The following is a 24,044-nucleotide window of genomic DNA, read 5'->3' on the forward strand; positions in this document are numbered from 1 at the left end:
CAATTAGCTCCCCGGGCCCCGCAGCGTCTCCATTGGACTGGGATCTGGAGGGTGGGGGGAGTATCTCATTTTGTTATCATTGTTATTATTCTCATGTGCCTTTTTGGTTCATCACAAAAGGGACTATTTTCATCCAAATAAACAAACTCTGCAGTTGTTTAACACATTCAGAGTCCTCAAAGACAATCTTGCTGCTACAATACCAATCTGTTTGGAGTAACAGGGAAACTGATTTTTAAAACCTTATTTACAAGGCGGAACAAATATTGTTTTTCTGTCAAGTCCTAAGATGCAATTTCCTTTTTTTTTTTACGGACCACAGAAATATCTCCAGACTATTCCATCGTCTCTCTTTACCGAGCAAAACGGGACTCATATTTCCTGATTGACGGAGGGTTCTTCCAGTCTGCGACCGAGGACGCTTGCTGCTTAAACTGAGCTTCAGACACTTATAAATGACCGTGATAAATAAAACACTGCCGTCAAACAAACGTGAATCTATAGTTCATGAATATGTAATGACTGCCAACACACGGTAGCAGAAACAAAGAGCGCGTTGCAAAAAGTGAAATGCTATCGAGGTTAAAGACGTGCGGCGTGTCCCAGTTCCATGCCGGGGGCTCACACTGGAGGACTAAATGAAGCAGTGTGCTAGAAACAGAATAGTCTCGGTTATTGATCACAATGACGACAACTTATGGACGATGATGAAACACAAGAAGACAAAAACGAACCTGTTACCAAACTGTCGGTTAGCCAAGGATTATTTTTACAATTTTGCATTAGTTGTTTTGCCTGATGTAAGAACGTGTTGAACCACTACCCGAAGCAGATGACCGTCTCAAATATCAGGTTCTGTTCGTGCAGGAGGAAAGAAACCAGCTGGAACCAGGCAGTTCATTTAACCGTTAACTCAACGATTAATTGATCAATCTTCACGTTTTTATGGAGACCCACTTTGTAATGAGACATACCTTGTGTACACCTGGGGGTAAATCGCTTAGCAACAGCAATGAAGAGCGTTTGAGGATGATGGACATTGGTCATCAAGCAAATGGAGTATTATTTTACTCTGAGACTTTGACTTAAATCAGGCTTTGAGTGCAGGATTAAACAGGAGCACCAACGGGGAGCCGACTGTTGGATGTCGCCTTCATTTAGATGCCAGATGAGAACACGATCGTCACCTCCAGCACCTCTCTCGATAAGGCGGTGGAGTAATAAGCGCCTTTATTTTGTGGGCGTGGCTAATGGTTCTCGCAGTGAGTTCGCTCCACTTAAATACGCGCCGACAGACGCACTTAGAGGCCTTAAGTACTGTGCACACTTGATGAGGGGCCTTGAAGTCTAGCTAGCTTGTTTCATTGCACTTGTCACTCTCTCCGCCCAGGCAAAGCCATGTTACACCCCCCCCCCCCCTCCCCTCCTCCCCCTCACACACACTCACAAAACTTTTCTTCTGATTAATTGCCCCCTTTTAGGCTCGCTCACAATCAGCCCGAACCATTTTGCAGCCGTTTCATTACAAAGTTAAAACGTCTGGCGGTGGAGTACAGCGGCAGTAAATGGCGGATCCTGTCAGCGAGGCGAGGGCAGGGTAATTGTCTCTGTGGCATAATCGTCCCGTAACAAAAGCCGGTGGAAATGACGGGGTTTTAACATAATAAGGAGCGCCGTCATTGTGGACTCGCCCAACAAAGTCCTCCCCACCGGCATCTGTGCTGCAGTCTGATTCCCTCTCTTCCGGGGGAGCGTTTATCTTGGGGCGCTTCGCCCTTTTCGCCGATGGCCTGTAATTGCTTCCATCTGCTCTTTGTGCACACGGTGTCCGCATCAGTATCATCGCCCTGGCGGAGATAACGCGGTGCGCCGCGGAAACCAGAGAACGACCAGCTGTAAATGTCAACCGGCCGATAAATCGCACCTCGCGCGTCGTCAGACTTTATGCGGCGACTTCTTTGTTGGGCCATAACAACCAGGGCGGGGAGGGTGGGGGGGGGGGGGTGTTACGACGGCGTTATCTCAGCGGGGGAGAAAGTTGGCGAACGAAATCAATAAATCAAACAAGATGGATCTGACGTCAAAAGCGATATCTGGGGGTCTGCTACCAAGACGCGGGGCAACAGGTCGCCATGAACAGCAGGTGGGGGCGCAAACAGTGGGGCGAAGGGAGGCGGGGGGGTAAAGGTTGAGGCTTCACACTGGGTTCCACAGAGGGTGCGTATCTGTTAGATGCCCAACGACAGCTCCAGCCTCACAGAGAAACAAATCCCCTCTCCCGCTGTCACACGCAGCTTATTGCCATTCGCATTCACGTCCTCCTCTTCCTCCTCTTCCTCGCCGTGTCTGCTCCTGTAATTCTGTTCTCCCTCTTCTCCCTGTCAGAGGAGTTTAAAGGCGCAGAGAAGCAGCCGCTGCAGGAGGAATCAAGGAGCTGTGCAACGCTGCAGCAGCGATGCAGATCCGGTGGGAGGATGAATTATACATGTGTCACGGGGTGGGGAGGAGGCTTTTTTTTTTAATTTGTAGGAATAAATGCATAAAGCGCATACTTTGCAAAAACCCATAATATTACCCGTCACAATTCAAGGTTACCAAACATGCGAGGGGCCAATGATTTATTCCCAGGCGGATTGAACGCTGGGAGCGAGTTTGGAGAGTTTTGTCTCTGTGATAATTAGGAAGCGGTTTGTGGGGAGAGAAAAGTCCACGTTGTGATGTCCCACATCTCCCTCCCCAAACTTGGGAAATGTACTGTACGAAGACACGTTCATCCATTAACACATCGGCTGTCATTCTGCCCCCTTGTGGCCGAGAAAATACAGCTTGAAGAAAAGAAATCCACCAGTGAAAAATACTTCTTTGTGAGAATAATTCTGTATTTAGGTTTTTAGTTGTGTATATGACTCGTCATAGTAGTGATAGTAAAGTCTTAAGATTTTACAACACCGACGAGTGACAAGAAACACACACACGTATATTTAGAAGATCAGTGGGACAAGTGGGAACGAGCCGTGTCAATAGAGTCGAGTTGCCGGGGCAGATTTCAAAAGGTACACTTGAGAGAAAACAGAGATCCGCGTCACTTATTATGGAGAAAGACGGTTATTGAAAACAAGGTCACACAAAGAGAAAAAGAACACTGCAGGAGAATCCAAACCATCGGCCACTAAAGCAGCTGTTCTTCTCTTCTAAGGATCCGATCACTCTACGAGTAGTAAAGGATTCCATCCAACTGGTCTGGAAGGTCACTCAGCCGCTGACTACCTGGTGAAGAACGGTAATCAGCGGTCAGCCACATGTCAATCACTCTGGAGTCTCTTGGAACGGCTCTTTGGTGGCGCCGAGTGACTTTCCTGACGAACAACAACCGAACAGGCTGACAGCGGAATAATTATAATACTTATAATCCTTCCCCATCAACTGATGTGGTAATGCAGATGTTTGTACCACGTCTGACATTTAGTTTGAAGAGTTTTCAGGTGTTTGTTTTGCCTTCCATCGGTCACGACTCTCTTGATTGTGGTGAAAGCGCATCACGTCCATCCGTTATCGTTTGGGATGGATGGACGTGAGCGCCGAGTCGAACAGATGACAGCAGCCAATTTGAAACAAATTACACATAATCATCGGTTTGCCAAAAGGCAGCGGATATGAAATCAACAGCGCACGGCCTTTCCGGCGTGCTGGGCCTCTCCGCGGGACATGACTCTACCGCCCCCCCCCCCCCAGCAGTCTAACGCATCCTTAAATTGTTCACACCTTCCCTCTGCTGCCCCTCGCGGTGAACCCATCACCGAAAGGTCATGCTGGGAAAAACACGCACCTCAAGTAGAGGGCCGTTTATTAGCACCATCGCTCATCACTGCACGGAACACTGTTCACAATGTGTCATGATAAATATGAATATTTAATAATAAAGAGACAAATGGCGACAGACTGTTCATTCTGCTGTCGACCACTTAGAGAAGAAGAATATGCAGAATATCCTCAAATTATTGCAGTGATGATTGCAAAATGTTCAAAGCAGTGTGGGCAAATAATCACTGAAGCACTACAAGACTGAGCAGAGAGTATGCTAATCTGAATCTGAAGTACTTGTTGGTTTTTTGTGGGGGGAGTGTGTGTGTGTGTGTGGGGGGGGGGGGTCATCTCATGGGTTTACCCACGCAAGATAACGCGATGCAAAAACACAGCACGCTAATTTAGCATCCAGTTCATCAGATGAAGACGTTCATTGGACTGGACGAATGTTGTTGCAGCCGCCAAACATGACACACAGCATGACACACACACACACACACACACACACACACCCCATCTTAAACAGAGAGGTCCTCATGAGGCGGGGTTACCAGGTGACGGCGCTCATCGTCTGAGGACCATTTCACATTCGACAGACGGAAATATTCCAGATGTTTCCTGCTGCAGTTTTATGGTTTTAAGATTACCCTTCACTAAGCCCCGCCCCCCCCCCGGTGCAACCCCGTCAGGTTAATAGAGCCACCCTCGAGCATCGAGAAATAACAGATTCAAATATATATATAAAGTGCTTTTATAGTCTATAATAGGTTTGCAGGACATACTCTCGATGTGAGGCTAAAGACCACAGGGGGAAGAGGAGATCCAGACACAAGATGATGAGGCTAAGCTGTGGTTGGTCATTCTACACGTACACACACCTGAGAGAGTGCTGATGAAATTGAATTGAGTCACATTCAAGTGCTCATAACAGCAACGTATCATCCCAATTGAACCCACTAATAAAGTGTTTCTTCATGTCTTTGATGTTCCACTAAAGATTCAAATGGTTCTGCTCTGCTTTGCATAAAGAGACGACGCATCAGGTGATCGGACGTCGCGTTGTCCAGCATCTCATCCTGGATGAGGTACATCATCCCCCCCCCTCGGCATAACATTTCTGACAGCATTTTAAGACTCATTTGCCCGATCCACTTTGATCTCCCCCCCCCCCCCGGTGGATCCAAACAGACCACCTCCGTCTTCCCATTTAGAACCTTTAGGGTTAAAGCTGCTTTGGTTCCTTTGATCTCGCCGCCCCCCCGGGTCCCCCTTCCTCCATCTGCTCCCTGATGGAGGGGATCAGGAGGCTCCAGGTGAGAGACTCTCTGGAATTTTGACACTTCTCTTTGACAAGGTGAGAATATCTGCTGAGATGAGACCAGGACTCACTGACGCCCCCCCCCCCCCCCCCCCCTCCCCTACACGCTTTCACTCGCCCACCCGGCTCACGTCTTGAGTGACAGCGCAGGGCGATGACAAGCGTTTTACATATAATGTGAAACACTTGAGGGGGGGGGGGGGGGGGGGGGGCATGACAGCATCACATCATTTAGGGGAAGTGGAGCCTGCTCCAATGGCGTGTGGTCAGGGAGGTGGGACAAGTTCCAATGTATGCTCCCAGCATGCAAGGCGGCTGATGGCGGCGTGGCTGCAATCACAGCAGCATCGCGGGGGAAATGGAGTCTGGGATGTGGAGCCGTCATCGCCCGGGGCTGCGAGTCCCACAAACACAAATCCCTCGGTCCACACGTCCTGTTCCCAGCCCGCTATGCTGTCCTGCCCTCCATAGGGGGGCATCTGTCACGATGAGCACAGGTAGCATGAAGAATCTATCTGGTTAGAGAGGAACCACAGCGCGTGTGTCAAGCTGCTGGTGTGTCATTGCTCAGAATGTAACTACTGGACAGTTGTCTGCTCCTTTTTACCCTCAAACGCATGCGCGGGCTCACACGCGCACTGTCCGCCGGTCACACAAGAGACGCACGACAACCACGCACGCACGCACACACGCACACACGCACACACACACACACACACACACACACACACACACACACACACACACACACACACACACACACACTTCTGCACTGGCATTTTTTACGCAGTCAGACACACAGTGAGGCTCTTTTTCCTCCCGTAAGCTGATCTCACATCAGTCTGCAGGGAGGTGACTGCGTGCACACCGGCTTCTGTGCTGCCTGCACAGTGACACAAAACAAAAATCTGAGAGGGGACATGGACTCGTCTGTACCAGTCGCCCTTCAGACCCAATTTCGCAGTTTTTCTGTGTGGTCCCCTCCTCTAGAACCCGGTGCCCCCCCTCCCCCACGCCCCCTCCCTCCTCGGACCGGGACCCCTGCAGTGCATCCGTTCACATTGACTTGGCTGCTATTGCAGGAAAATAAAAATCACATCATGCAACTTTGCGCTAACGAAGCTCGGACTGAAGAGGTGTGATGGGAGCTGCACAAGTTCAACTGCACCGCATCACATCCCAAGTGCGCGTCAACTCACCGATCAGAGCCAGCTGCAAGAAGTACAGTCCGAGGAAGTCCATTATGGAGTGCGACATAAATTACAATAGGTGCAATCCCGGCCAGGCGCCCTCTCGTTAGTCGGAATCGGCAGCGGAATGAGGAGCGAAAGAGTCGCGGCTATTTGTCGAGTGGTGACTGGTCACTCAGGCTGACGCCGGAATCCACAGCATCGCAGGAGAAAACAGGAGCGCGGCAGAGGATCATTTTTTAACACTCAAACTTTTGTCATGGAGGGGGCTGGATGGATGGGGGGGTGGGGGGGGGGGCGTTGTTACAACTGCGCTAAATCGAGCCGGTGGTTCCCGATCAATGCAACAGCGGAGGGGCGCAGGAAGAGAAAAAGAAACACTTTGCTCCCTAACAAATGGCGCGCGTGTTGAGCGTCCGCGGCCGTGTCGCGCGTCCTCGCCGAGCCGCTCGCTTCCTCGCTTCCTCTCTCTCTCTCTCTCTCTCTCTCCCTCCTCTCCGCCTCCACCTGCGCACCGTCTGGAAACTGCGCATGAATCACAGGGGGCGCGCTTGCTCTGCGCACTCCGACCCCCCGCGAGTGACGCTGCGCCCGTGATCCTCCTGCTCCCGTGGCGGGCCCCGGCCGGAGAGACGCACCGCCTCCTTCCAAAAGCCAATCTCGGCCAAAGTTGAAATAGGACCAGTTAAAATCGATAGGCTATTTCATACGGCCATAAAATGGAAACAATGAGCCTGCGTAAAGTGCTGCAGAGGGTGGACGCACCGTATGCGCACTTCTCTGAAGGTGGTTTACCCCCAGACCCCCTCCCCACCGAAAGAGGGAGAAACTACCACAGTCGACTTGCACGAGAAGCTTTGATTTGGAGGAAGTGACAAAAATGTGTTGGGCGCCCTGGAGCAGCAGGAGGAGCAGAGGAGGAGCAGCCGGCGGTGAGATCCTTGTTGTCCTCTTGGTGGTGGAGCATCCTGCAGGCAGCAGGCTCCGCTTGACTCCCCGCTGTGCAACGTGCTGCTGGCCTCCTTTCAGAGGAACACAGTGGAGGATCTCAGCTCTGTCTGCGTGGCGGCGGGGACGTAGAGACGAGCTGTACTGCTGTTATTGTTTGGAGACCTTGTCAATGTTTGCAGGCACCCAGAATAATCAGATTAGGTCCGTGGAAGCAGCACTCCATAAATCGTGGAGCATATTTAAATTCGTCATATGACTGCCGGTGCCTTTCCTCCCCATTTCGCCCCGTTAAAGCCTAAATAACTCTCACCGGAGGAGAAATGAACTCCTGAGCGGTCTCTCTGTTGGGAGTTGTCTTGCCTCCTTCAGCTTATTTTTAGAGTTTTTACAGCATCTCTGGGAGACGTCCATTGGAAACCTGGTTGGTGCAGTATAAAAAAAAAGAAAAGGGCTGACAGAAACGTGGGAAGGATCATACGCCGCTTCTGAAGAATAAGCTGCACAAACTTCTGCTGGGTTTGGTGTTTTTTCTGAGGAGAGTGGGCAGTGTGCTCCCCGAGCAGAGGAGGAAGATGCTGCAGCGAGTGTTTTCTAAACTTTTATCACATTTGCAGAGATTTGTATATAGTCAGACGCCCACGTTCAATAACTCAAGTGGCCACAACGCATGTACACTGTCGGTATCACTTTCAAAGGAATACATCTTGTTTAGATACATTTCTTTTGGTGGAGTGAGACATAAAAAGTGCTTTTCTTTGCGGTAACTGGAGGCTCCACGCTGCAGTCTGCGCTGTTCGCCTGCGGCTCTCGTCTCACCGGCTCTGATCTCCTGTTGTTGCATTGGGTTCAAGGCTTCTTCCTGACTCGTCCACCTGGTAGTGGAGGAACGAGCAACGAGCTACGACCAACGAGCAACCGCTGGATTCATCCCGCCTCAAAAATGTGTTTGGGAGATGTTTTGTTCATGAACTGTTCCTTTTAATCTGAAGCAAAACATCAGGATGAGCATTTATTTCTATTCAAATAACAAAACCCATTTTTAAAATGTTTTTTTTTATAAATGTTTTTGGTCCTTTAGTTCATTGCAGTCATTTTGAAGCCACAGACGACATATTTCAACGGGTCTTAGTAGAATATCAACAACACTTTGCTTGGTGACCTCATGATGTCATCTGGCCTGTATGGACATGTACATTATGGCTGCTATGGATACTGGAGAACAGCCTTTCACGCCATTGAATCCATGTAGCTTTCTCTGCAGTGTGTTACCATGAAGCTTAGAAGAAGCTTTAATTTCCCAGAAATCCCGTAAATGTGTAACGTAGAATAATGGCAGCAAGCGGCACACTGAAGGCTCCAAAGGGTTAACAATGAACTAGAGGACACACACGTGAGTTGGACACGCTCATTTTCTCAGCACATTGCGTGCTTTCTCCGCAGTTTAGCAGACACTTTGGACTCAATTCCCAAATTTAAAATCACTTGCTACAAAAAAAGGAGCAAATAACAGTTTCATCATTTGTGCAGCGGGAATGAACACGAATGGACACGTCTGTCTGCTCCGTTTTGTGTTGAAACAAGTGAATTCACAAGCCGGCTGCCAAGTGCAGCTTTATCAGGAGGGAACACAAAGAAAATGATTTTCCTTTTTACGGCGCCCCCCCCGGGGGGAGTGAATGTCTGGGGTTCGGACTGGTACCCTGGCGGCGGTCCAGCGGCGCGTCCACGGCAGCAGCTGGTGGGTAACTGCCTTGCTCAGGGGCAAACTGGCTGCCGGTCCTGAGCGAGAGTGAAACTGGTTCACCCAGAAGGTTACGAAAGTGTAACCTGGCCAAACCACCCCCCCCCCCCCCCCCCCCCCCCCCTCCCAACACCCCGGGGGTCACACAGCGTGCCAACAGAGATGGCGCATGGATTCCCGACCTCCCCCCTTTGAAACAAACCTGCTGTGGATCAAATCCCTGGACAGATTCCTCTCCCGCGTCCCGCTCAGAAAGCCGCTCCCTTCAAAAGCATCTGTGCCGCGTGGCGTCGGGAAGGCGGAGACGGAGGAGGGACGAGGCGGGAGACGGGGCTCCCCGCGTGGGCTGATGGAGACGCATTGAAGCGAGCGAGTTCACAGCGACGGGCGGAGAGAGAAAGACGTGGCTGACCAGGCGACTGGTACAGACGAGTCCATGTCTCCTCTCAGATTTTTGTTTTGTGTCACTGTGCAGGCAGCACAGAAGCCGGTGTGCACGCAGTCACCTCCCTGCAGACTGATGTGAGATCAGCTTACGGGAGGAAAAAGAGCCTCACTGTGTGTCGTCGCTTTGAAACTGCTTTTCAATACGACAAACATCACGGCCTCTGCGGCTACACAACAGTCCGACAGATAGCGCAGGCTAACAAGCGCTCAGCTGAAGCGGTGACCGCGGTAACCATGGTACCCGCCTCCGCTCTACGAGTGGTTCGGCAAACTTTGCCGCCGTGCCTCCATTGTTCCATATTTCATTTTGAATGAAGTTTTCCTCCTTCTCATTCTGGGATGAAGCTTCACTGCGACAGGGAGAGCTCAGGTGACGCGACGGGGCCTCTTAGAGGCCTCAGCGGACCAGTCCAAGCTCTTGTGGTCTCTTCTTGGGGCGCGTCATCATGGGAGAGGAAGGCAGCGGCCCGGCGTTCAACACACGGGAGTATTTGGTTTGGAGGAATTCAGTAAAGGTTACTGCAGCCTGCGTCATCTGTCTGTTAATCAGAAAACCCATTCTGTAAATACAGAAAAAAGGTCTTAATGAGGATCGATTGTGTAAATCAACATTACTTCTGTAACGTAACTCCATTTCAGAACAAACTTTTCACTTGCGTTTCACGTTGCTGCCGTCGCAACAATCAGGGCCTTTTATTTGGCCGTGTGGTTTTTAATGGCTCATAACACTTGACGGCCTCTTCCCTTCAGCGGAATTATGGCAGGAATAAACGCCTGTGGCGCGGCCGCTGACGGTCTGGGCTGATGGCGCTTTTCTCGGCCGTCACACTGATTTTGTCCCATTTGCAAATTCTGTCCCCGCTGTGGGAAATATTAGCGAGCCGCGCTGTTACACAACATTCGCCGTGTGTTCCAGCCTCCAGAGGGCCGGGGAGCGCCGTTTGTGAGCGGCGATACGAGACCGGAGCAAATGGAAACGCGGCGGGTCTCATTCCATTGTCCGAGTGTCTCGTCTGATAGAAGTCTACGCTGACCGTAAACAGTGAAGCCCGTGGAAGGTCGCACTGCCGCTTTGCTTTTGGAACTGTTGCATCCTGCAGTAAAAAAAAAAAGTGAAAGTCAAGTTCGCACAGAAGCCACAACGGTTGCGTGGCAACAGCGATCCGACAAACGGCCGCCGATGACCCCTTTGCTCCTTCTGGGGACGTACCGTAGAGCCCTGGAAAGGGTCCTGCTCACATTTTGTTTCACTTCCACTCATCGACTGCTGCAACCAGCTGGAAAATCTGAGCCATTTGTCCGGCTGGACGAGGAGGGCGCAGCTGCGCTCCGCGTTGAACGCGGCGCCACCTGCACAGCCACAGAACGCCATCGCAGCGCTCCATCACACTAATTCAACCACTGCATATTTTACCGCTCCACTTTCAGTTCTTTGTTTGATTCCGCCGCCGCCTGCGTTTGGCAGAAAGAGAAACTCCATCTAAAGTCTAGCAGAGGTTTGCACGGTGCGTGAGCTCCACACCGCCGGCAACAGCAACAATTAGAGATCACAAAAGGAGACATATTTCTCCGTGGCCCCGGTAGCACGAGGCATGTCATCAAACCTCTCCGACAACAATGAACAGCCTTTGAAGATGGAGCTCAATAAAAGGAAAGCCTCCCCTGCAGTGGTACGCGTGTACTGCAGCATCAGCTTTTGCTCTCTTTTTGCAGGCGAGAAAAAAAAAATAAAAAAATGAAAGAGCGAGGGCGAGAGGCTGCGTCCTATCCGCCGCGGCCCCGTGGTGTAATTCTAATCATATCTGGCCATCGCAGTGGGCAGGTGATGAGGCCGATGTCTCCAGAAAGAAAGAAAGAAAAAGAGAACTAAGAGCCGAGGTGCCCTTGGCAACACGGGGCTGTTTTTGTGATGTGTTTGCTGCGGCATGTTTCAGATGCACAGCAAGGAAGCGTGGAAATGGATAAATCAATGAGGCCATCTGGGGAGAGGAAGTCGAGATGAGGAATGGTTTAATGCTGACATCCATTCTACAGTAGCCTCGCAGACCTAATTATTCCATTCATTATCAGGATGCAAAAAAAGGGAGAGAAAGACTCGTTATTTTTATGACACGCATCAAATTTAATTTGCCTTTAAAGGAAGTTACAGGTCACACACACACGTGAGCGTACTTCTTCCCCCCCAAACCGTAAAGAGCAATTAACGCGCCGTTTATAGACCGGTTTCTCTTTTACAGATCAGAAAGTGAAATATTGTTCAAGGATTTTTTTTAAAGAAAAACAATGATTGCTATTTTTACTTCACCTGCAGAAGACAAATGTAGCACGTGCACAGCGGCGAGCTATAGACTATACAGCCGTGCACTGCAGCATGTCTAACTGAAGGCCTCAGTCGCCGTGAGTTATACCGAATATCACCATTGTCATTGTCTGCCCTCCCCGGCAGTCACACACACACACACACACACACACACACACACACACACACACACACACACACACACACACCTCACTACGATGCTTCTCTCCCACCAACCCACACAACGCATTATCAATAATCCAGATGAAACATAAAGCACATCAATCTAAAGTGAAAACAACCACCGACTCACATGAGTGCACAAATAATTAACCTCATTTGAAAATCTAAAACAAACCGTCACCACGGTGAGTTGATTGAACGCAGAGGATTTATTTCAGATTATGAGGTCGCATGAGGAGAAAACAAACACGGAGAACAAGCATTAAATCAACTACTTTCATTTCTAAACACTGCTGAATAGCGTCTGACTGACGTACGCGTGCTGTAACGATTAATAGTCATGAAGCGATGGATTTATAGTCCCGGAGGCGTCAGGGTGTGAAATGTCATGGATATCTTTGGCGTGTAGAACCGATACACCTAATTGGGGGCGTCATTTCCTGTGATGTCATAACTTGTGACCAGCACCTCCCCTCCACAGACCACAACGCCTCGGTTCAAGTTGCGATGTGCGTCTGCCGGGCGATGGGGTTTTCATTGTGAACCACCAACCAGAGAACTGTAGGCCTTTAGAAGGCCCACTTGGCGTCACCATGGTAACTGTTAACGCTGCCAAATCAAACAGAAGGACGACGGCTCCAACAGGCACGGGGATCACCGCCTCTGAAACAATCGCAAATAATGTTATTGTCACGGTAAAATTGACTTATGCCACTGAACCAGGGATCCTGTTAATGGAGGTCACCTTTTCAAAGGGACACTTTTAATTCTTAAGAATAGTGAGAAATTTAAATTTGTAATATGAAATAAATATTCTTAATAAATAAAACAAAAAAATAGCTAATGGAAGCCCTACCCCTGTTGTAATAACTGGTTGGATAGTTTCCATACATTGTGATGAAAATGAATGTGTCCACATATTGGAACATGATCGAGGAACAACAAAGTCACATCCATCTCGCATGCCTTTAAAATGTTTCGCTTCATTCCTGCACTAAAGCCAAGATTAAACTTATTAACTTCGGCCATCCACTCTTTTAGTGCCTTTTCTTTCCACCTAAGTGGAAAACTAACTAGATATCATTATGAATGTTGGTGAAGGTCACGAATGCACCATCATTCGCAGCGTTTCTAGGGAGAAGAAGAGTTACCTGGTTTCTCTCCAGTACCACATTTCTATAAAAACCAGTCTGAACAACAACAATCTTATATAACGAGCTGAACTAACGGGTCGGGTGTAGATACGCGGCCACCAAGGTTTCCACATCAAACCACGTTGGAACATTTCTACTTTTGAGGATCAACATCTCTAAAATGCTGCCAGAGCATCTGAACCTTCCCCTCTGCTGCTCCAGATATCAATAATTACTGAACAGCAGGTCACGAACTGAGAAAGCAGCACAGGCAGACGGCTCTGCGTCCACTCGCCGCTACGCGTTTCTTATTAATAGGTAACCTGAGCTGAAGAGCCCGGTTTGTCTCCAGGGGAGACGTCAGTGTTCTGAAAGAGGCAGACGTGGTACAAAACCCACCTGAGATGCTTCCTCCCAGATGAAGAACTGCTTTCAGTGTTTCACTGCAGCCAGATAGTGGCATCAAAGTTTAATCAGAGGTGAGTGCAGGTGGTGAGCAGCAGAAGAGTGAGCAACCTCTCTGTGGCTGTAAAGCAAAAGAGATAAAATACCGGATACTTATGCATTACTTTGTGCAACTCATTTTAGTTAGAAAAGAATCACAATTTGGACAATCGACACGTTGTAATGTGCTTGAAGTGGAATTAATAACTTCAAAGTTCAGTTTAGTCCAATGGTTCCCAAACTGAGGGTGTGGCCCTCAAAAGGGTCCAAAGTTTTTTCTGATCCGCTGGTCTAAATGTGTCTGTTATGACCATTAGCTTCTGGTGGCTAATGCTAGCACGTGTTAAACAGATATTGCTCTGACAGCCCAAACTCAAAAACGGGAAATGAAAGGTACATTTTCTGCCCGTAGTGCTATTTATCAGTCTGGTCTTCTTTGTGTGAGTTGTTTACTTCAGGATAAATCATCCGGGGAGGCGTCTACGCTCTTGGAATATATTAGGATTATATTGCACCACAACGTGATTGTCACATATTCCCATAATAGCTGTGAGAAGACGCACATTTCTATGACGGATATTTCAAAAACAATCTATGTTTCTGAAAATTACTGCAGCCAAGTAAGTTTAGATGAGAACTGTTTTTCTACAGTGGTCCTGTCACAATGTGCTGAGGGGCCCATGAGCCTGACGATTCAGTGTTCAGCAACAATTAAATCACCATAGAAAACAAAGTCAAAAGTCAAACAATTTGTTTTTCCTACAAATTTAGCTTACCAACAAAAACCCGAATAACTAACCTGTGGGAATAGAAGCCGTAGTGGAGATGGAGGGTGTTTTGTGCTGAAAAGGTAACACCTCCATGGCTGAATGTTGTATAAAGAGTGAGTGATTACTGAGAATTACGTCTCAGAAATTGAAAATCCCTAAAACGTTTGCGGGAAAAGTGCAGCAGTTGGGCCGGTTAAAAATGGCTGGTCCTAAAACATTATTATATTCATATTTATTATTTATGAAATCTGATTTTTTTTATTGACACACAAAGTCAAATGTTTATTTCCGTTTTTCTTTTACTATTGCATAATAAAAAATAAAAAACTAATTTCTGACGCGTCTTGCATCTACTTCTAATAACTTGTATTTCCAGCAGCATATTTCCGGTTGAACGCTCTCTGCAGAATTAGGAACAGTTTATGTAGTAATTACTTTTTTTTAATGTAATCTTCATAGTTTATTCTGCTGAAGGGCAACGATCCATGAACACACAAACTAACCAGGCAACGTTTTATTGAAGGCTAACATGGTGAAAATGCACAAGATGCAACGTTTCATCCTCTGAGAAGTCAAACTGGTCTTTATGTTGTTTGGTTTGAAACTGTGAACATGAAATGTGTGCAAAGGCAAATAATATTCCCTCGCCCCAAAGCTTGCGCCCCCTTCCAGCGAGTCAGGGTATGACGGAAGCCGACGCGGCCACACCTCTGCTAGCTCTCATTAGCACGTAGCTGACTGCAGTGCTAACGAGCATCAGGCCCTCAACTGCGACGCGGAAACCTTCATAAACCCATTTAAAAAGGTCATAAACTTCACACTGGGGGCCGCACGTGTCTTTATCCTAGCTTCCTCCGCGAGGCTCTCGGGGGTCAGTTAGCTCGCTATCACCTTCACCACAGCGAGGATGCGCCTGGAGAAAACGGACCAGGGACCTAATGCTGATTGCTGCAAACCTTTAAGGAGATGGCGAAATCTGCTGGGAGAAGACGGCGTTCTGCTTACGAGCCGCGTTAAGTGGAGCAGCTCAGGGTCTGATCACGCAAACAAAGCAAAGAGGCCAGAAACGGGGAAAAGGAGAAAATATTCTAAATAATAAATAGCTTGTTTAGCGGCGGTGTTCAGCTCTGAGCGGCGTGCTAATGATCCCGTCGGGGGGGTCGGGGGGGGGGCAGAAAAGTATGGATGAGGAATGTTTCAGAGTCGACGTAAGCAACCTCTCTGGGTCGACTGATGATGAGAAGAACCTCGCAACTCCGGTCTGACCCCCACCCGACTGAATGAGGCGCAGAGACTCGTGATCACACACCTCTCGCTGAAATAAAAACGTTTCTTATTTTCACGGCGGCAGCTTTTATGCCAAAGCCGTTTCAATTTGGAGGCGGGCGTAGTAGAGCCGGTACACCCGGGAGCTCCTCAGGATTTATGTCCGACGCCAACATTCGGTATTGATGCGGGAATGAACAGCGTGGTGCGTAAAAGGTTTGGAACCCGGCACAGTGTTATCATCACTTGAAACGGGCCAGACATTTATCCTGAATCCTGGTAGGAATCCCCGGGCTTCCAGAGGTGCAAATATGTCAGGCTGAATTCCAGGGGAATGTGCAAAACATTATGCACAAGACATCCAAAATATTTCAATTTGATGTAATGCCGCAGCCATAAAAACCCCCTTCAGTCAGTGTGAGCGGCACATACAGAAGCCTTCGATTAAGTGCTGCGACGGGCAGGAACAGGATGTACGAGACACCGCCGGGCTCTGATGAAGCACTCGCGTTTTTTAAAAGCAGGCACGAAGGGAATCCAGAGGAAATCGGGTGTTTAAAGCGACATGAAGAAAGTGAACTTGAACAGCTGCCCTCAGCTCATCCGGGATCTGCTGGCTGCGAGATACCAGCGTGCACCTCGCGTGAAGCCGAGTGCACGTTGGCCTCGTTTCCCCGGTCGGTTTGTAGGACTTCGTCAGGCCTGCTGAAGGGAATGTGGGCGCTTTCGGCAGCGCGTTGGACGAAAGCGGCGACCAAATTGGCCATTTAACAGCATTTGGTTACAGCCAGACTGCTGGGGAATCGGCCCTTCATGTGAGGCGAGTGACATCGCTGTATATAATGGAGTCGGACCACTTAGAGAACCTCGCCGGGCGCCCTCTGACAAAATACGTCTCAAGGGAGCGATGTGACAGCGAGTGATATTGAGTCCACACTCCCCTCCTTGCGATGAGCATTTTACTCGTAATGAGGCCTCTGCCTTCCTCGCCTAAACGGATGATGGACTTGTGAACTGCGAGCGTCCCGAGGAGCAGTTAGAAGGTTAGAACCCCAGAGGAGGACCTCTGCCTCGAGAAACACTCAAACCCACTGCGGGTTAAATGACGCCGTGCCATTATGTACGACGCCACATCAAAATCAGGAAGAAAGACCGCAACGAGTGTACTGGCCAATCAGAGGCCGTGGAGGGGGGGGGGCGGGTCTTAATGGCAGTAAAATGACAGCTTGTGTCTCGTTGCTAGTTTGTCGGTTTGAGCTAAAAAAGTAAAATGTACTCGGCGGATGCTTCCACCCCCCCATGAGCCACGGCCACCGTAAGATCCGGTGGTCAGCGCCCCCCCCCCCCCCCCCCCTTCATTCGCCTGCGGTCATGCAAGGCTGCGTCAGTGTCTCCGACCGCCTTCCGGTACTAAATCAGAGGCGGAGCCGGGGCGCCCAGCCATGGCGGTGACTCTTCTTACGAGCTTCTATAGGGCCTCAGTTGGTGAGCGAGCGGGAGGCGATGGGGGGGGGGGGGGGGTGGCACAGCTAAGGCGTACAGATCCTGGCAGGGGTCACGGAGGCCGGCTCGCCCTGCGAGTCGCCGCTTTCCATCTCACGGAATTGTATCATTGGAAAGCTCATTAAGCGGCGACATTAGAGAGCGCCGTGTTTACTCTGCTCAGCCTCCTCCAGGTCCGTTATCAAGCTGTGACAGTTTCCATTTGCAGGTGTTAGATACCGGTTCTGCTTCCTCTCCCCTCTCCGCGCCTCCCCCTTCACTCCCTCTCTCGCTTCCCCCAGTGCGAACATGACAGAGAATGTCACCAGCCGCCGCTTTGCAATTTCGTGCAACCGCAGCAAACGGCTGACGTTAAACAAAAAGAGCGAGTTAGCTCGATGGTTTGAAGGGCCCTGCAGCAGAAAACAACAACAGACACGTGGGAGACTTTCTGCGTTGGTATGAAACCGTCACCAGAGCCTTCGAATGAGGTCAGCGAGACTTTGATGGCGATCCGAGGCGCCGTCGGGTTCCTCTGTGGTCGTGTTTATCTCGACGGGCCTCGACTAAACTACTTTTTGTACCTGGACCTTCAGTTGTTAAAGCAGTAGTAAAGTGGTAATAAACGTAAGGCTGTATACCAGTCCGTCACCAGGGGGGTGGAGGATCAAAGATCCTTAAACGCTCACGGACGTGATGTCACGCTGCCGGAAGTACGAGTCATTGATATCTATCTGAAAGCTCACGTTGCGGTAAAGCGCTTTGGATTCCATTCCACGCACCTGTAAGCAAATGGTAGGTGTTCATGGTCGGTGTGTGTTTACAGGACTCACCCTCGCCGTTTGGGGTCATACATATTCATTCAGCATCTAGCCGCCTCCGGGGATTAATGGCGGCATGCGATGGATGAAACGCAGAACCCACAGCCGGCATGTTAAGTCCATTATATACAGTAGTAGCAGGCATTGCCCACAGGAGACTAATGGCTTTTTATCAAGGATCCCTGGAGGGTTGCCCACTCTTCACCTCCAACAGCACAGCTTCCATTAACACCAGGCACTTGCAGAGCGCATATTCTCCAAAACGCACCTGCTTTAAAAGTAAAATGAGTGACATTAGTGAGACAAACAGCCCACGCTTTTGTTCTTTTATTTTCACAGAGAGCCACCTTCAAGACTGGGCTGCTGGTTGCAATAAAAGTCTCTGTGCTCTTAATCCGCACAGTTGATTATTTAGTCACGACGCGGCTTTGTATGTGTGTATATGTACACAAGTTGGTATTGATAGCATGCGTTTTCTCCACCAGAATCCATCCCAATATTTATTTGGGAAAACAGTTAAAGTGGTCACCTCTGAATTAAGTTCTAGAGTGAATAGCTTCTGTTTTTACCAAATTTGTGCCTGTTTTAGGATTATTCATCTTGTGATTTCTCTGTTTTGTTCCTGTTCCTGTTCAGTAACTTCTTTAAGGCTTTCAAATTGCCAGCTGACAACTTGTTTCTTTTCCTTTAAAGCCTGCACTCAAATCTTTACCATCTATGTGTTATTGAAACCATGGCGACAAAAGACTATTGACACAGCGAGACATCTTCCTCCAGCTATCTGTTAATAATACTTGTATAAATAACGCACTTTTCATCAAGGAGTCGGAGTGCCAGCATATATATCGTTTTTTCACCTGGATAAACTCAAACCAACAGCTCCACATCCAGTTCGAGGCTTTCAGCACATTACAGAAATAACAGTCGCAGAAATGAATTCATGGATAAAATAAAAACAACGTCGGCTTCTGGGAAACCTTGGCTCCGCCCACTCAGCACGCCGCGGACCCGCCACGGATTTACTGGCCATTGCCTCCCACAATGAGTCTCTCTGTCCAGTTGTCACAAGAATGCTGATTAATTGCTTTGTGTTTTGGGGGGTTTTCTGATCCGTTTGAAGCAGCAGCAGAAATCGGGAGACTCCGACATTCCCGGTTCTCTTTACACGCATCATTATCCCGTTACGAAGAGGGACCTCTCTTTTGTTCTCAGCGTTGTGGTCCCGACCCGAGCAGAGTCCAATCCGTCCTCCACTTCACCCCCACCTGCTTATTGTGTGCAACCTGTGGCCTCGGGATTAAGCCACATTTCAACCAACTATGACGAACGGAAGGTCGCGGACGACCAAACAAAGAAGTTATTTCTTCTATTGTCGTCCTGCCACGTGGGACGTGTCTCACCATAAGGGCTCATCAGAGAAGCACAAATAAGCTCAGGAATGAATAACACACAACACGACAGCTCATGATGGTCGAAGCTAAGAATTTAAGCCTGAGCTTTGCCTTTATCTATCTTAATAGTCCACATTTCCCTTTGAGAGGAAACCCTTCATTTATGTGTCTGTCAACCTTCAGTCATGAATCAGCGTTATCTATAAATGTCAGCATTAACCAGCATCAGCATGAATCACATTCTGTCTCTTCTATTTTCTAGCTGTATTTTCCCCACGTTGAAGACGAAACATCAAAAGCACAAAGTTTATCAATCGACGCCTGAAAAGAGTCATTATTCTTTTTTTTTTTTTAAGTGTTTTTGTCAACCAAGTTCATCACTTAGCGGCTTTCTCGTAAAAAGCTCGGTAACTTCCACATTTCCGTCCTTTAGTCAGAAATGAAGCGCTAACTTCACATTGGCTAACATCTCTGCACGGAGGGAAACGCAACCTTTATTATTCATTATTATTATTATTTTAACTACAACAGAAGCTGATTGGCTCACGTCCACCTGTCTGTCATGAGACTGACCTGTTCTCTGGAGTTAAGGTTGGTATTATATAATTATATGTATATAATTATATGTGTTTATTCACGTTTTCATCGAGCAACGGTGTCTTTTAAGGATGTCCTGTAATGTCTGCCTAATAATTTCTCCTCACTAGCAAAGAAAGGCTCAGAATTACAGACGAGTCGGCGAAGAGACCAAACTTCCACACAGTCCCTCTGCTAGTGACCACCAGGACTTCCGTCGTCATCATAGGACGTACCGCACACTGCAGTGGACAACCATTTCATTACATCTCAAGGAACTTTAATAACTATTGACTCAACAGTTACCGAGCACACGAGGCTCTGTGTTTCCGAGCCGCACCGATGACTCTCATCGACATTGAGAGGAGCCTCATTACGAGGTTGGTTTATTTGTTTTCAGCTGGCTCCCGTGATGCGTTTCACATGAGCCCTGTGGTCAGCACTACGCCGTCCTTGGTGCCGTCATGGGAAGGGGGGTATTCGGCCTTCATGCTCTATGACCCCCCCCCCTCACGTGGAACCTTCCTCTCCGGATCCACCAGTATGTTACTCAGCCGTTCGGGGCCACAGTGGGCTTCTGAAGGGGCTGCATTGCCTGTCATGAAAAGCCTTTTGAAGGTAAGACCTCAGGGCTATAAGGCGGCAAAGTGTGACCCAGACGCAACAAATCAGACTTTGGATAATTAAAGCCATTGGTGTACCGACCCCTTGAGTTTCACAGCGTTTTCCTGTGTAATAATTATTAGTACGTCTACGCTTCCTGCTCTGAAGGTGCCGACGCTCCCACTGCGATGGGTCACTATTCTCCCTGTAAGCTGAGCTCCATTAAGTCCAATGAACCAAATACTTTACGATCCGTCATCACCACCCTTCTATTTTTGGCCTCCGCAGCCAAATAACTCGGTCGGCCTTCCAATAAACCCAGCGAGTGATTCCGCAGCCGCGTGAAGCACCGAGGGGGTCGCGGGGGTCGCGGGGGACTCGGAAACGCCGCGGTGTTGATAGCAGCGTGGGGGGAGGGGGGGGGGGGGGGGGGCGCATATATCAGAGGAATAACTCAGACACAGAAGGGGAAAGGAAACGATACGGGATCGGCGGTGATTAGTCGAGGTACTTCCACTGAGCAGAGCGGAAACGCGTCTGAGACACCAGAACTGCTTTTGATTGATATTCTCGGCCCGCTTACTGACGAAATGTCAAAACCCCCCAAAAAAACGTGGCCTATTGAAATTCTGATTCAGCCTCGCCCCAGTTTTCCCCTCATATCCATTTATATTGTTTGGGGCGGGGCTTGAGTTGGGGGACTTATCGAAGGAGGCGATATCATCTGATAAACAAGTGTTTGCCGGCGAGTACCTTTTCTCCGTCCTTTGGTGCCACGATATCTCTGCATGCCGGGAGAGACGGGCAATCTAGATAATTCTGCCCTGTAATCAGCTTTTTGTTTGCACTGCTGACAGCGGCATTACTGCCGAAGAAGCTCCGCCGCGCGGCACAGATGAACCGGTGCGCTCTCTGCCGGAGCCGGCGACGGGGAAATCTGTGCGATCATGTGGAGAAAATGACACTGTAGGTAATTCTCTGTGCTGGATTCATTTTTGGAAAGGAGTGGGCGAGTGTGTGGGTTCGTGCGTGTGCGTGTGCGGGAGGGATTGTGGGCATCAACGGAGGCCGGCTCAACGCTGTGTGCGCGCTCTACTTCAACTGCGTATCTGCTCGCGTTTAATTTCAGTGATGTGATTTCGCAAAAGATGCCAAAATTAATTGAAGAGCTCAGCAGGAGGCGGAGAACGCCAGGCTTATGATTCCGTGTCTCAAGATTGAGTGTGACTCATGTGTGGTGAGGACATTGTGGAGAAGTTACTTCATTTGCTTTTCTAGAACAAACATCTATTATAATTGTATGCATCAAAGCATATGATGTGAGTACGGATCCCACTAACTGTTACACTTAAAATAAGTAACTACACTGTTACATGTATTCTGATAGGCATTATGCTTCAATGTGACTCATTCATGTACTGAAAAGAGCTAAATTGTTTTGAAAATTTGACAACTGGTAGAGTAGTGGCACCGAAGTAAAAGCTTAATCAATATGCAAGAATTAAAATACAACTTGTAGAAGAATAATAAAAAAATAGAACGGTTCTTAGAAGTTCATGACTCATTTCTAATTAATTATCCTCTTCAATTCATAATTGGCAGGTTCCAAGTGTAAAGTATTGAAGTCTTTTTCCATCTCGCTGCATGTGGAGTGACGAGGGCATGAAGGCTTTGTGTGAGTAACCTTCTCAAACCCCGACTGACACACATCGGCCCGTGATGAGGAAGTGAAACGGAGAGAAAAGAATTGCAGTTGATGCAGGAATCAGACGCTTTAGACCTGGTGTCCTTTAAGAACAATGTAGTCGGACCTGACCGGTTTAGATATTCACATATTAACTTCAAGGTTTATTCCTTTCACTTGGACATGATGACTTTCAAAAGACTGCATTTCCATCCATTTGTGAACATGCTAAGAGGTGTGCATGCAGAGTCTGCTGCTTAAAAGTGCCTGAAAAACTCCAAACTGTACCTCATCATTTAAACATCGGCTGGGTGGGTTGTTTTCAATCAACTCGTGAAGATAATCGGCTCGCTAGAGGATAAAATGAGCTGGTTGAAGTTGTCATTTCAGCCCGAATCAACGGCGGTTTCTTTCCTTCAGCTCTGCCGTGACCTCGGCCGGGCGCCGCGCCGTCCGGCCCTTTGTTGGCTCACACCTGCGGCCGCAGCGAGCAGGTGCAGAGATAATTTTAAAAACAATTCTCTTCCTCGCAGAGACCAAAACAATCACGCCCCCGTCTGCCTCCGCCAGTGAGGTGTCGGATACGTTTGGCGCTGAAGGTCGTCCCGACGCGGATGGACGCCATGGAAAACGAGATGAGCGCGATCATGGAGCCTCCTGGATGTGGGCCGAGGCTCCGCTGGTTTGGGGTTGATTGGCAGGTCGACGAGCTACGCTGCTACGTGACCGGCGGCTGACTTGACTTGCCGGCGTGGGCGTGCGTGAGCCTCATTCTGTATTAATGCATTCATGTCAAATGGCTAGTGGGAGACTTGGCTGAAGGAAGCATTGTTAAACAGTCGGATCATTGGACCGCTTATGGCACCAGTAGAGGATAATCCACATCTTGGGAAGTACTTTTAAAGATAGGGCCGAGCCACGAGGGCAAAATCTGAGATACATGATGTACTTATTTCTATTAATTCAATTAAATGGTTTAAATCAATTTTAATTTCTCCTTTGAGTTTGGAGAAAAAAAAGATATATCATAGACAGAGGACAATGCCAAAATAAGAGTATGGGATAGACTTTTTATGCCTTTCCCTTTTCAATAAGACCTGTTTTTGTTAAACATGTTGAAGGTCATAGAGCAACTTGTTTACCGGGGCTGCTAATGTTTGAGCATGTTGCTACGGTTACGCAGGTTGCATAGCAACTGTGAGGCAAGCATCTATTTAGAAGAGTGATTTAATTAAGAGGATTAGAAGTTGGGTGTGGATTAGTCCCTGCAGCATAACAACTGTTATCTAAACAAAGTTTTTGTTGGAAAAATATTTGTAACCTGGGAAAAAAAAGAAAAGAAGTTGTGTTGTGGGCCACAACGCGTCGGCTGAGCAGAGCAGCTCGCAGGTTTCTATGAGCGCAGAGGGTGGTTTAAAAAAACAACAACTAATAAAAGCAACTTCACTGCCTCTAAAAGTACATCTGACCTCAAGTTCTCTCACATTGTTAGATGTGTGATGTGCGCCGCCTCCTGGGAGCCGCTGATTTAGTGATGATGTGTTGCAGTCGAGTCTGGCGCCGTCCTTCGACCTGATTTTCCCGCTCTGGTCCTCCGGGGGACGGGTGCGAACTCGTTATCTAGCTGTTGGTTGCATGTCGAGGTGGGAAAAAAAGCGATGGCTAAACAAGAAAAAACCCCGGATATTTCTCTCACATTTGTGTGTGTGTGGATCGGCTCGTGTTTACTGGAGCTACAGTCCAGGCGGGAATTGCTTGTGGTCTTTTCTCCCATTATAATTATTCAATATCATCCAAAAGGGTGGCTGCAGAAAGAAGCACTTGGTGGACGACTCGGCTCCCAGAAGGCAGCTTGCCAGCCTCTCGAAGTCTCGTTTGATTGGACGTCTCAGCTCGCACTCTTCTGTCCCAAAGGCTCTGCGTGCTTCTGTCCATCTCCTT

The 24,044-nt window shown here is 48.6% G+C and overlaps 1 protein-coding gene across 2 annotated transcripts in view; it reads right to left on the bottom strand.

The window, feature by feature from the left end:
• gfra4a (GDNF family receptor alpha 4a) overlaps positions 1-24,044 on the bottom strand; it is a 125,555-nt gene that overhangs the window by 65,559 nt on the left and 35,952 nt on the right. The window contains exon 1 of one of the 2 annotated variants that reach the window (XM_078089326.1): positions 6,322-7,093. The exons of the other annotated variant lie outside the window; for it this stretch is intronic. Coding sequence (XP_077945452.1) covers positions 6,322-6,379 — 58 coding nt within the window. The 5' untranslated portion in view covers positions 6,380-7,093. Of the gene's footprint in view, positions 1-6,321; positions 7,094-24,044 lie in introns of those variants that run through there. 2 annotated transcript variants of the gene reach the window in all.

Source organism: Gasterosteus aculeatus, chromosome 15 (genome assembly GCF_964276395.1).
Source record: "Gasterosteus aculeatus chromosome 15, fGasAcu3.hap1.1, whole genome shotgun sequence".
Taxonomy (NCBI): Eukaryota; Metazoa; Chordata; class Actinopteri; order Perciformes; family Gasterosteidae; genus Gasterosteus; species Gasterosteus aculeatus.